The sequence below is a fragment of the Pterocles gutturalis genome, unplaced genomic scaffold, assembly GCF_000699245.1.
Source record: "Pterocles gutturalis isolate BGI_N339 unplaced genomic scaffold, ASM69924v1 scaffold3720, whole genome shotgun sequence".
Taxonomy (NCBI): Eukaryota; Metazoa; Chordata; class Aves; order Pterocliformes; family Pteroclidae; genus Pterocles; species Pterocles gutturalis.
This window is the reverse complement of record NW_010143180.1, coordinates 77,795-91,945: the sequence shown is the minus strand read 5'-3', so window position 1 is coordinate 91,945 and position 14,151 is coordinate 77,795. Positions and strand designations below refer to the sequence as shown.

The following is a 14,151-nucleotide window of genomic DNA, read 5'->3' as shown; positions in this document are numbered from 1 at the left end:
CTTGCAAGAAGAGACTATATATGCTTATCTCCATTTGCAGATGGGAACTGAGGTGTAAAGGTGCTGTAGCTCAGATTGTGCAGGATAATTAGGGATCTACCTTGTACTTAGGTGCTTCTGCACACCTCTTTTCCTCAGTGCTGTTAATCTAGGTGAGAGTTAAGTGCACAGATGCTTTTGGGGGATGTAGGGTTATGTGACTTATTTCAGACTTGATTGGGAGCAACTTTGAGGAGGAAGCTTAACCCCAGGTTTTCTGAAACTGTTGCACTGGCCTTTCTCCCTGGTGGAATGAAAGTTGAGTAGTTGAACTCATACCTCAAAGGGACTTGATACTTTTCCTTCAGAAAAAACTGTTAAGAGAAGAAAGAAGTGGACTGCTGTCAGGCCATACATGTGCTGCAAGGAACGGCTGCTAAGCTGGGCTGAGCGTGGGTGAAGGACGATCATCCTCACACCTCTGCGAGGGCAGGCTCTCCATGGCAGGTTGCCTCTCCCTTGATAACATTATGCTCATCCCTAGTGAGGTCTGGTGGCAGGGAGCCAAAAACACAGCAGATATTTGCTGCAGAGAAAGCAGTTTGTCTTCTAGCATTGGCCTGCCCACTCCTACCTCCCCTCTGACTTAGAAGCCCATGGCTTATGGATTTTTTTTGAATTGGGTCTTGGTGGACTCAAGAGAAGGAGGCAGCCAAGACAAGATGCTGAACATTTAAATCTGACCAGATAGAAAGAGGATGAGGGTGATATCTTCTCCTCCTGCTCTTTTTTCCATTTGCATCAGAGGTGGTCCTTGGAGGCACTGTTAAGATGCTGCAATGTTTTGAAAGTTGGGGTTTTTTTGACACAAATAAGTCAGCTGCTGTCCTAAATATGTAGACAAGAACAAAGCTGAGTCTTATAATTCCTTGCTAGCAGTCATTATGCTGACAGAAAGTTGCATCTGAGTGTGGTCACTGATCTCGTGTTTCTAATTAACAGATTCAAAATGACCAGTGCAAAGAGATGGAGTCCACGGCAGACAAGTGGGTGAAGCTAACAGACAACGGGGAATGGGGCTCTCATTCTGTAAGTCTGCAAAAAATTCCTTAATGAAGCTTTTTTCCTTTTAGAAGGTTTGTGATTTCTTCTGAGCAGAGAGCAAACAAGGGCCGGATCCTGTGAATGTACCTGAAGAAGCACAGCTTGCCAAGAACGGTGGGCAAAGCCACCGAGAACTCTAAGGGGCTGATCCCAAAGCAAAAGATACAGATGCAAGACTTTGTATTGATTTCTCTGGGCTTTGAATCAAGTGCTTTATGAGGTTAAATAAATTTATGCAAATCCGCATGCCAGTCACTCTGTATGGTTGTAATTGAAATCTTCTGTGACAGTTGTTTGCTCATGAGAGCACGAGATCATTCCCCATTGCTCAGGAGAGTGACAGGAGCGGTGCATGTATGTGGAAGCAGGCAGGATGGGCGTTTTATTCTCAAATGTGTGCTGAGGAGCTGGACTGCATCCAGCCTGTGCTCCGTGGTGACTGACCCAGCTGAAAAGCAAGGGGCAGCACTGGGGTGGCTCCTGCAGCACTGATATGAACATGCCCATGTTGGGAGCAGCAGCCCTTTGGCTGGCCTGTGACTTGGCTGGCTGAGTTTGTTGGTGCACAGACCATGTGTAGACCAACTCAATAGCTCATGCTGGTGCCTGGTTTCCATTGTACCATTGTACCCTAATTCCCAGAGCCATACTAGCGAAGGCCTAGCATAGGTGACATTATGCCAAAAGAAAAAGGTTTTTAATTGGCATAGATCACAGAATCATAGACTGGTTTGGGTTGGAAGGGACCTAAAAGACCATCTAGTTCCAAACCCCCTGCCATGGGCAAGGACACCTCCCACTAGCCCAGGTTGCTCAAAGCCTCATCCAGTCTGGCCTTGAACACCTCCAGGGATGGGGCATCCACAGCTTCTCTGGGCAACCTGTGCCACTGCCTCACCACCTTCACAGGAAAAATAGCAGCCCACTCTCTGTTTTCCATGTCTGCCTATCCTTCTGGAGGAGAAACTGCATTCCCAAGGCAGCTCTGGTTGGCAGTGCCTGTTGGCTCATGTGCAAGCCCTGTGTGAGTCGCACTGGGAGACAGGAGAACTGGGTGAGAAGGGGTGAGTGGCATGGGCTGAGAGGTAGATCCAAGGGTCAGGACATCGACTCGGGTGAGTTGAGAGATGTAGACAGTGTCTGCACAGGAGAGGGTGGCATCTGAACTCATTGTTCGGGATGTGCAAGTGTCTCCCCTGACTAACAAGGTTGCTGGGATGCCTGGCTGAATGTGCGAGCTAGGTGAGATGACTGTTCTGGCTCTCCTCGAGCCTTTTGTCTGCATTGCAAATCCTGTCATGGCAGCTTCTTTGACCCTGGTTTTCCACCTGCTGCAGCCTCTGCTTTCAGCATACTAGTCCTGCTGCACTGGAGCTGATGTTGGGTATCTCTACCCTAAACAGCATGATGTTTAATTCAATATCATCCCAGTCTGCTTGATACCTACCCCCCTGGATAGCAGGTGTTTGGGGAGTGGGAGATACACTATGCTGTATCTCCACTTTGCTGAGTGTTTGTACTCTATCCTGGGTTAACAAAAACTGTGATCCATCCAGGCCTGTACAGCACTGCTGTAAATCTCGTTATCCTGGACCCTTATGCTGGTAGAGTTTATCCCTCTTCATACCTTCAGGCCAGTATCACTGTGTTGGTAGTAGGCATGTTGTACTGGGCTAGTAAATGGTACAGCTTTGCAGACAGGCAGGGTATTGGTAAACCTGCTGCTTTAGTAAGTAGAGTGACACTGTGGTTACACAGGTGAGTTGAAGGCAGCAGGCATCAACAGTGCTGCTGAAAGAAGTGGTCCTGCCTTCCTCTTCCTCCTCCTAACCCCAGCCATGGTGCCACCACCCTTCCCATGCCAGGACAGGAGTCGTGCAGCCATTTGCTGTGAAGACAAGTAGGTCAGAGCAGTTGGAAACTGGGTTGTTTTCTGCATCTTATCTGCTGTTCAGGGTCAGAAATGAGCGGGAGGGATGGGACTGCTGCTGGGGGCGTTCATGGTTTGTGCCTGGCTTACTGATCATGATGCTGTGGTATTAGATGCAGGCAGAGCTTGATTTTTAAAGGCTATAAACAAAATTCACTTCTGAGCCTTGATTTTTGACCTCTGGGTTGTATTGGGTTTCTCTATAAAAGTGTGTCTCAAGGCTTTAAAAACAAACTGATTGACTGTATCTGAACATAGAGGTAGAGATAAAAGCTCCTGAGTGTAGCTGGATAAAGGCAGGAACAGCTTTTTCCCAGTTCTGCCTACAACAAGGTCAGAAACAGCTCTTGGTATTTTTCCATAGAACTGGGGTGTTGAGAAGCCTTTTTATAAAGCACGCTTAGGCACTCCTCAGAGATGTCTCTACAGCATCTGCCTGGCTGTCTTCTCATTACTTCTTGACTCACTAAGCAGCTTAGGAAAAGCCAGGATTGCTGCTAGGATGCAAGAAATCTGAGTAATGGAAGTAAGAAATAAAACATTTTTTGGTGAGGGGATGTCTGCTAATGGTCATGCATATTATTGCAGGTAACTCTGAAATCAGGGAGCAATATATTATACTGGAGAACAACAGGGATTCTCATGGGGTCCAAAGTAGTAAAACCAGTTCTGGTGAAAAACATCACAATTGAAGGTAAGTGATATTTGCCTTTTAGGTCTTATCTCACTCTTTCGTCACAGTGTTTGCCAAGTGCCATTTCTACTGGTGTGCCGACAGCACTGAAGTGGCTTTTCTTAAGCCACTTGTCCCCTGTCTTCTCCTCTAAATTGTGGAAACAGAACAGCAAAAGTTCCCACTGTCAGGGAAAGGGTGAAAAATTAATTTAGCTGGTAAATGATGCCGTCTACTGGAGAATACTGGCTTAGCAAATAAAAAGAGAGAAGAAGGAACAAACAGATTTTCTTTAATGCAGTATCAAAAGACCATGCTTATTGGTAAGCCTCTCAACAGTCATAAATGGATGTATATATCATAGCACTGACAGTTAAATTACTACTTAAGTAATTTAATTAATCTGGGATTGCTCTTTTGGTCCTGTTCTAAGTGTACTAAAACTTGGAGTGTCATACAAGGTTTTTACATGGGTCAGACTTACAGTGGGGAGCAAAAATTAAGGACCTAAATCATGAGTCAGAAAGCCAAAGCGTTTAAAGTGAATGGTGAAAATCTGTGATTTTTAAGCTGTGTTACCCAGCTGGCTTGCTTTCCCCCATGAGCAGGTGAGCAGTAGTTACGGAACATACCTCTGTATATTTCAGTGCTTTACCTGTAATTTACCTTACAGGAGTTGCATATACGTCTGAATGCTTCGCGTGCAAGCCTGGTACCTTCAGTGACAAACCAGGTTCATCTGGGTGCCAGGTGTGTCCAAGAAATACTTATTCTGAGAAAGGAGCTAAAGAGTGCACCAAGTGTAAAGAAGAAATGTATTATGCAGGTACAGAAGTCAAATGGGATAAGCAAAACTAAGAGAGTCTGAGTACGTAAGGTCATAAACTATTTCTGTGTGCAGATGTGAAAATGATTTTATCCAACAATGAAGTTTAGTCTTCAGCTGATCTGCCAAGGGGAAACGAAGATGGGGCTTCCCAAAAGCTGCAGAGGGCGCATATAGAGATAACTGGCCATACTCGATCTTGGCTAAGGCCACCTATGAAGGGATGGAGATCTTTGTGACCTCGAAGGGAACAGCTCTTCGGAAGGATAATAACAGTCATGCTGTGCCCTCTCGTGGTAATTTGTGTTATCGGTTGGCAGTGACATCAATTGGCTTCATCACTGCCTTCAGACTTGTCATGTTTCTAGGAACAGAAATTCTCTCCTTTCCAAATTATCTGCTGGCCTGTCCCTTCCTCCTGTGTGGTTGGAAGATGTGGTGATCTGGTTGCAAACGCTGGTCTTCAGCTGGTCTCCATTCCCAGCTGTGGTTAGCTGGTGATCATCAAATAACATGGGCACAATCCATTCTTCGTGGTCAAAATGTCTTCAGCTTTCTTCTTTGTAGTTGTTTTATAGGAAAGATTTTGAAGAATCAGTTACTGACCATAGATTATAGCAAATGCTTGGGGACCTGTGCATGTGCTCATGATGGGAATGGAAATTGTGCAAAAATATCTGATGAGAGGAAAAATTGGGCCAGTGTTGTAAGGAATTTTCTAATGGATTTTTGATCCTTATCAAGTGAGAACATATTCCCGTGCTTGGCAAACTACACAATTTGCTGCTTGAAGGTGAAGGGGTAGAATGAGGGTTTGGGTGACTCCCTGGTTATACTGAATCAGTGAATTTCAGTGTGACAGTGCAAGCATAGCTGGTATTTTCCATGTTCCCCCCCTTCAGTTCGGGGGAAGGTTCGTGTAGACTCCATTAAGAGTTTTATTTTTCATTCTTATTTTGTGTTTTTCTGCTAACTCACTTTAGTGTCCAGATTTTAAGCTTGTTACGGTCGTTTCCAGGGACCATTTAATAGTTCAACATCCCATTCCTCACCCTTTCTTTTCAGATGAGGGATCCAGTGCGTGTATAGAGCGTCCTCCATGCACAAACAAAGACTTTTTCCAGATCCATACCCCGTGTGATAAGGAAGGAAAAGTAAGTAGAAGGCATGATATTTTTTTAAGATCATTGAGCTTACTGTGATTTCTTGATTTGAAAACAAGGTAGGGTTTCTAGGAATCTCTTTCCCAACGCCTTTCCCAATTTTGCTACCAGAACTGAGTCTCTCAGAGGCTTTGGGCTTGTCCTTTAGCTACTTTCTCTCCAGCATTAGTCCATCTGTAAGAATCTGCCTGTCATGGGTCTGCTTAAGGGATCTGTTGTTGTGAAATGCTAAGCTCTTTGCACTTGTGATTAGTCTGACTGGGTCACCGGTGCTGCCTCCATGCTCTTAAAAAAAAAGGGTTGGAGCACAGGCTGAAGTTTTGTCCCAAAATAAACCCTATTGTTTAGATGTTAACAGTCTTTCCTGGCATACTTTTAGCTTATGACAACTTGCCCTGTCACAGCAATGCCCAGGCACAATTCAGGTGCTGCCATGGCACAGGAGCATGACCACACCTATTGCAGATGGAAGAGCATTTGGCTGCATAGGTATGATGTGTGTCGTGTCCCTTGGTTTTAGCGTCAACGAAGAGCCTGTGATCTGTTGAAATAATGGTGTGTATATATATATATATATGTAGCCTGGGAGTATTCGTGTGCAGCAGCAGAGCTTAGCTGCTAATAATGTGCTTGCCTTGTGGGATGTCTTGGAACACCTGGCCCCAGTAGATTGTTTCACCCAGAGACCTTAGATCCACTGGATCTGACATAGGGGGACCTGCTGATGGAGCAGCCTGACTTTGGAGGTCTCTTGCCCTTTGTCCCAGCAGTCACACAGGGATTTTCGTGGGATATGGAGAAGAAACTTGTATTTACTGGGAAATGGAGCCCACAGAGGTGTGGACAGATGGTCAGGCCTGTTTTGTCTCTTTTCTTCCCTTTCCCATCTCTTAGATCTGGATGGAATGGCAAGCAGTCAAAATTCATAGCACCTGTGGGTTGTTGGCCTAATATTTGCTGGCAGAATGGAGTATTTTGGAGTCTCCCAGTCAGCCAGTTCCAAAACGCAGCTGAGAGTTTGTGTGCTTTGATAATGAAGCGTCAGTGCATTTGGCCTCAGAGCTGGCAGGCTCTGCAACCTGGTCTTGACTCACTGATTCTTGCTCTGTTAACTTTCCGTAATGACTCGAGGAATTAGCAGCAGTGTTCTCTGCTACACTCCCAGGTACTGCTTTAATTGCAGCCTCCTGCTGATCACCCTGTCACTGCTCTGTGCAATTCAAGGCTCCCTGGCATCAAATAAGCTCCCACCGTTGACCCTCTTCCTGCCTCCTCAATGGCTTTTCCCTTCCCTGATGGACATCTTCAGAATACAAAGTGGAACTTTCTGCAGACACCCTTCGTCTTCCAATTGGAACAACACATGTCTTAGTCACACCGATGCTGGCTGGGTTTTCAGGACAGCTTTCACTGCTCAGTGCTCTGCACCTCTGGAAATCGGTCCGGGTTTGCCGTACTCCCCAGCCATCTCTCCAGGTGGTGCAGCGCAATGCCAGGGCCTGACCCTGCAGCCCGTCTTCAGCTGAATGGTGGCTGTAAAGCACCAGCCTAAAGGCCTGTTGATCCACGGCTTACTAACATCAGCCAGGTTTTTCACTGAACTTTGGATTGTTGTCTCCCTCTCGCTGTCCCCACTCCATGTGTAGAAGAGGCCTCAGTAGACTGAGGCACTTGACTCCTGTTGACTTTTCTCATATCATCTACTGCTTTAAAAATCCCCGGCTGATTGCGTCAGCCCCGGTCTTAGAAACCCTCACTCAAAAACCCTCACAGACAGTGGCTGGGGACACTGTCTGACCTTTTCTCTCTGCTCAGATGCAGAAGGGTTGCTTTAGTGTGTACAGCATGCCTGGGCTCCGGGCAGCCACACCGGTACTCTGCCAGCTCCTAAGCCTTTTTATTTTAAGTGCTGTGCACCCTGGTGCTGCTGAAGCATTTCTGGAGCAATACTTCAGAAAATCTTCTGAGTTTTCAGGAGAAGCAAGGGCAGGCTGATCCATAAGAGGCTCTGACAGCAGGAGCAGTCCCACAGTACCTGACAAAAGTGAGCAAAGCAGACCCAGTGAACAACATCAGTGGTTGGGTTCAGACAAGTTTGCCAGACAAGTCCATAGTGACGTGGCCAGACCAATGTCAAGCTGGAACGTCAAGTGCATGTGTCAGTCAAGGTGTGGGTCAACCAGGGTACGTGACCTGGCACAGCCATGGCGGCAGCACAGCTCAGGCAGGGACAAAGGGTGAGAACCTCAGCTTCATTGCAGCTCCCCAGAGCTGAGGCCTGAGCCTGCTCTGAGGCTTCTTCCAGCTTTTTTTTTTCCAAACAGGTTCAAAGATGGTCACTACTGCTTGAACAGCTGTGTGTTATCAGAGGGCACAACCAGCAAAATGCCCAGGATGGCAGGGGAATGTGCTCAGGGCCCTGAACCAATCCATAAGGTGAAATCTCCCCTGTCAACCTCTGTACCCGTGCCTCTGGCCTCAAGGATCTCTGCACTGCTGGGACCAAGGGGTGGAAGTACCCAGAGAAGGAGCTGTGGCCAGGTTAAAGTCTTGCCAGTTGGGCTTCTCAGCTCTGGAACTCAAATAGTTTTTTGTCTTGAGACATTAAACCCTTTCAGAGATAGACCCAAAGACAGATGACATTTGAAACCCAGCACCACAGGTGATGCATCTCACCGAAGCCTTTTCCTGATGTCAGAAAACTTGTGTCTCATCAAAGAGAGGTGATGTCAGAGAGGTGATACCATTGGATATGGTAACACCAAGGAATGACTCACGTTAGTGTTCACAGACTGCTCCTTACGTGATGTGGAGGGACTGGAGAGGGGCTGGGAGAGTTCCTGTGTGGTTTTGACATTTGCTCAGTAGGTGAAAATGGCTGGAGAGAAAATTAGAACTTTTCAAAGAACAGGCCAGTGTGGAGAAAATGCAGAACTTGTGATGTTCTCTGCTAACAGATGCCTTCCTGATAAAGGAATTTTATAATGCAGAAATTATATTTTGGGTTGCTATGGTTAAAATGCAGGGATTGCTTATGCAGTTTTTAGAATTATTTGTCTGGCATTCCTCAGAAACATTTTCGTGGGAAAATCTGCTAGATAAATGGGAATAAATAGTAGTAATTGTTTTAAGCTTCACATTTTTGATTTGATCGTAAGGCCTGCAATCTTGGAATTGCCTGTAAACCCAGTCACTTCTGTTTTCCTTTGCCCTTCCCTTTATTGTCCCGGATGTGCAAGGTCTGGTTGTGGCCTGAAACCTTGGGAATACTCTGATTTCATTAAAAGGGGGACCTTATCTGCCACATCTAGTCCTAAAGCTTCCTAACACACCATGTGAGCTCAGTGTCTTCTTCCAGACTCAGATCATGTACAAATGGATAGAACCCAAGATCTGCAGAGAAGACCTCCCCGATGCATTGACCCTACCTCCTTCTGGAGAGAGGAAGGATTGTCCACCCTGCAATCCTGGCTTTTACAACAACGCCTCATCTTCCTGTACTCCTTGCCCACCAGGCACATTTTCGGATGGGACACAGGGTAAGAGTACGTAAAAAAATAGCTTGTGTCCCCAAAAACAATTGTCTGCTTGCATGTGATTTAGTTTAATGACACATCATCATAAGCCAGAGTTTATTTTGCATAAAATACTTACTGAATCTGTTTTCTTTCTGAAGTCCTTTGTTATTGGGGATTGCTCCTCTAAATTGACCTGCTGTGTTCTGGATCCATTTCTTGGCTGATATAAACATCCTGAGAGTTATTTTAAGGGATTCTGAGAAGGGAATCAGAACTTTTACAGTCAGTAATTCCTCCTCACCCATTCTCCTGTCCATGCCAAGTTCTTCTGTGTGAAAATCTCATTTTAAGCACTGTCAAATGAGTACCCTGCCAACATTGTCTAGCCTAAAATCTGGCTTGTTGATTCTGAGGTGTGTTGGCCTGGTGGTCACCTACAGCATTTTGTGGGAACTCATGTTTACCAGTATGGTCAAACCTCCAGCTGAAGCCATTAAAAAGGAAGTGTGGCTTGGGGGCTTAGTTGCAGATCACTTACCACAAGGTTATGATCCACAATTTATAAAGTGCTGGTCTTGTTTCCACTCTTCTGGTCCTGATGAGTCTTTGACTGTCAAATTATAAAGAAATAAATTATTTCATTTGCTCATTACTTGCCCCCGAGAGTAAAAAAGTAATACCTATGTTCTTTAAAACACTGTTTGAGATGTGCTTTGGCCATGTGATTTCCTCTTCTTGCCCTCTCACCCTGTAGAGTGCAAAGCCTGCCCTGCTGGGACTGAACCAGCTCTTGGGTTTGAGTACAAGTGGTGGAACATCCTGCCAGGCAACATGAAAACGTCTTGCTTTAATGTCGGCAATTCAAAATGCGATGGGATGAACGGTGAGCCAAACTCCCTGTGTTGTTATGTGCCTGACTTTCTCCTGTGCCAATCACCATTGTAGTGGAGCACCCATCAAAATGAGAACACTCTTTGCTGTGTGAGTCAGAACGTAGTTTCCTCCCTTGTCTTTAATTGCACCAGGTTTGAAATTTCCTGTAGGAAGCAATGTGACAATATCACAAAGAAGAAATAAAAAATCTCTGGTATACCAGAAGAGGGCAGGAGCTCCAGCCTGTGTGAAGTCCCCTCAGCTATGGACTTATGCCACCATAGATGTTGATGCATATGAATATCCCCGTTGAAAAAAACCACAACTATTTGACTTTTCTTTAGTTTATCTCCTTTCATGTTTTGTGATAACTATGCCCATCAAGGTCAAACATAATTTTTTTGGAAAACTTAATTAAAGTCTGTGATCTTTGTTCATTTAGCACTCAGAGCTTTCTCTCTGCACATGTGCTGAGATTGCAGCAGAGAGCAGTCACAGCTCACCAGTGGAAATGGTCCTGTTTGGGACTTCTCCCCTTCTCCCACCTCCAGCCTTCTCTGAGAGATTTTCCTCAGCCTATCTGTACTGTCAGGCTGACACAACTCTGGCTTTGACTTATATGGGTTGAGCAGAGGGGCACTGAAGTATATGCTTAAAGTTTCATACATAGATTCATTGATTCATCTGTTTTAAGGCTGGAAGAGACCAGATGGATCATCCCCCTTGAGCTGCACAGCACAGGTCAGGGAATTTCAATTACTTTGCTGATTTCAAGGTGTCATTTGCCTATAAAATCAGCAATTCATACAATTACTAAAATTTTTCATTCAAAAGCATTATTATACTCCTCTATAGTTTATAACAGACATCTTTAAAATGTACTGAAGTACTGAATTGCTTAAAAAAGTGTGGTAACAGATTTTGGTTTTTTTTTTTTTGCCACATGACTGAGAAACCATCCATTTATTGAATTTTTTTGTTCTTTTTTTGTCCTGTGAAGGTTGGGAGGTGGCTGGTGATCACATCCAGAGTGGAGCAGGAGGCTCTGACAATGACTATCTTATCTTGAACCTGCACATCCCCGGATTTAAGTAAGGAACAGGATTTCTTTCATCTATTTCTCTTTTATCTCTGCCTCTTACACCTATTTCACATTATCACTGGAATGAAGAGAGTTTTCCTTTCTGAAGTGCAATGATGTCATGAATGAGAGACAAGGGGAAACCTGGATTTTATTCCTGTGTCCCCACTCAGCCCATTGCAGTAAGCGATTCTGTAACAGCGATTAAAGTAAAAGAGAAGCAAGAAACATATGCATGGAAAAGCTTGGTGTGTCCCAGTTTACCATTTAGTACTTTGCAGGGGAGTGTCCTGAATACTTCAGGTTTGCATGAAACTCCTGAGCGCATCTCCCACCAGTGGAGGGTGGATGCGATTAAATCAGTGTAAATCACTTAAGCATTAATTAATTGTAATTAATTAATTATTAATAAAGTATGCATTTAAGTGGTAAGATTCCCTACCAATACAGTCAAATTTGGGTGTTGGTTATAGGGAGGGAACTGTACCGTGAAGAAGTAAGACAATAAATAATCCTGCTGCGTCCAATACCCAGTGCAGAGCTGATGTGCAAACCTGGCCTCTGCAGTTCTGCAAGGGCAGGTTTTATGTGACAGGACTTTGATGGTTTCCCCGCTGTACAAAAAGCAATTTGAAAGATTGACTGCTGCCTGTCAGGAGAGCACCTTGTAAATGTTTCTTTCCTTCTCTGTTAAACAGACCTCCAACATCGGTGACAGGAGCAACTGGGTCCGAACTAGGACGGATTACTTTTGTTTTTGAGACCATCTGTTCAGCAGATTGTGTGCTGTACTTTATGGCGGTAAGAGAGACCTCTCTCTCCATGACTGAAGATGGAGCCTGATATTCCACGTGTCACTTTAATACCTCTACATAGACGTGATTAGTTGCACTTGGCTTATTATGACTAATATTAAGTATGACATTAGTTTAATATCTGCGGTACCCTTGCAGGAAGGATTTAATGAATGACCTAGCAAAATTCCTCCACCACGTGAGTTGTGACCCATTCCTGGTTATCTGTTTATTTTAAGATATCATTGAATGCCAAAGAGCCAAATTTGCCCCTGTTAAACTGACTGATAAAATTCTCAGAGTCTTTGGTGCAGTTGAATTAACCTCCAGAAGTCTGAGTCACAAGTCAAGACCTGGGATAGAGGGATGGGAAACAGAAAATTTGGAAATTTAGTCTTGATCTTGTCAGTGACCAGGAGAATCAGCAGGGCAGCAGACAGACATTTATGAAAGCAAAATGCCATGTTTTTTTGCTTTCCTCATCTGCTTATTGAAAGTCCATCAGCTGAGGAAGGTAACTGGGTCTGTGATGGCTCCCTTGCCCCTGCCATTGCAAAGGGAAGCTGGTCCCTTCTCTTTTTTCTTTAGTGGTACTTTATAGGAGTCTACTCTTAATTTAAAGAAAAGTGAGAGGAAATTAGGTGGTAATTTAAAAGAATCTGCCTTTGGTACCCACATGTTTTATATAAAAATAGAATTTAAAATCTGAAAGAACCACTGTGCTGAATCTGTCCTCATAACATTTATAGCCTGCTATAGGACTTTGAACTTAACTGCTATGTGAACTAGAGCATCTTTTGGAATAGACACCCATACTCAAATAAAATATTGCCAGTGGTGGAAAACTGAATAAATATACTTGCTCTCCTTTCTTAAAAGTTAAATGCAATTGTGAAGTCCTTTATATATATTAATCTCTATTTTATAAAACATTAGTGTTTAGTGTAGTATGACCACACTTTTAATTAAAAAAAACAAACCCTTCTGTCTGTTTTGTAGGATGTTAATCGAAAAAATACCAATGTGGTGGAATCATGGGAGAGAAGTAAAGAGAAACAATCCTACACTCATGTAATCTCCAAAAACGCTTCCTTCACATTCACCTGGGCCTTTCAGAGAATAAATGAGGGCCAAGATGTAAGTACTTCTTTATATACAGGACTTTACAGCACAGCTTTCCTTGGACACTCACCACCAGAGCTCTTGCCCTCCACTGAAACTCACAGACTTCTTGTAAAGGGTGAGTGGCTGTCACCATATAGCGTCCCTTGGGAGGCAGCTGTGCATAAACCATCTGTGTTAAAAGACAGATGCATGCATAAGTCAATCCCTGAATCAGTGCACTGGTGCACAGAGCTGTGGTTAGTGTCCAAATGTAGTGGTGTGATGACACCAGGGTGGTTTCCTTTGCTCTCGTTCCAGAGCAGACAGTTCATCAACGACATGGCAAAGATCTACTCCATCACAGTGACCAACGCAGTGGATGGAGTTGCCTCTTCTTGCCGGGCCTGTGCGCTGGGCTCCGAGCAGTCTGGCTCATCCTGTGTTCCCTGCCCAGCGGGACACTACATTGAGAAGGAGACCAGCCAGTGCAAGGAGTGTCCAGCCAACACCTTCCTGTCCATCCACCAGGTCTACGGCAGGGAGGCCTGCATCCCATGTGGGCCTGGCAGCAAAAGCACCAAGGTACAGAAACCTGAGCATCTCAGAGCAATGGGCAGAAAGGGTAGGTTGGTGTACAAGCACTCAAAGGGCCAGTTTTAGTGCTTCCTGCAGGTGTGTGCCTTGTAAGCTTTGAAGTATAATTTTAATCAATGATCCCATTCTTCCAAATACATCCCTAGTATAATTTCTGTTTGTAAATATGCAATAAGAAGATAAAATTGACCACACTGGCTCACAAAAGTGTTTATTTCAAGAAGCTGTACTGTGGACAGTGTAAGAACAGGGCAAGTATGTATGTTACTTCCACCTAAACCTGTCCCATACTCCTGCTGTTTTAAACTCAGGGACTTCCTCAGCTGGATGATGTTGCTGTGGCTTTAGAAACCTGTAACAAGTACCTCTTATATGAAATTGCCCTTGAGCCTAGATAAACATTTATCAGGTGCAGCATCTTTTGTCAAGTCGCTCCTCAGGGACTTGAAGAACTGCTCCAATTTGTTCATATGCTGCCTGTCTTCTGATGGGCTCATATCCTGTCCCTGTTT

At 44.6% G+C, this 14,151-nt stretch overlaps 1 protein-coding gene across 1 annotated transcript in view; it reads left to right on the top strand.

The window, feature by feature from the left end:
- Positions 1-14,151, top strand: part of KIAA1324L (KIAA1324-like ortholog) — a 46,848-nt gene that overhangs the window by 17,768 nt on the left and 14,929 nt on the right. Inside the window, exons 4-13 of the mRNA XM_010084627.1 lie at positions 982-1,068; positions 3,602-3,707; positions 4,360-4,512; positions 5,578-5,666; positions 9,034-9,214; positions 9,948-10,076; positions 11,067-11,157; positions 11,846-11,948; positions 12,941-13,078; positions 13,364-13,627. Of these exons, the coding sequence (XP_010082929.1) occupies positions 982-1,068; positions 3,602-3,707; positions 4,360-4,512; positions 5,578-5,666; positions 9,034-9,214; positions 9,948-10,076; positions 11,067-11,157; positions 11,846-11,948; positions 12,941-13,078; positions 13,364-13,627 (1,341 nt within the window). The remainder of the gene's footprint in view (positions 1-981; positions 1,069-3,601; positions 3,708-4,359; positions 4,513-5,577; positions 5,667-9,033; positions 9,215-9,947; positions 10,077-11,066; positions 11,158-11,845; positions 11,949-12,940; positions 13,079-13,363; positions 13,628-14,151) is intronic.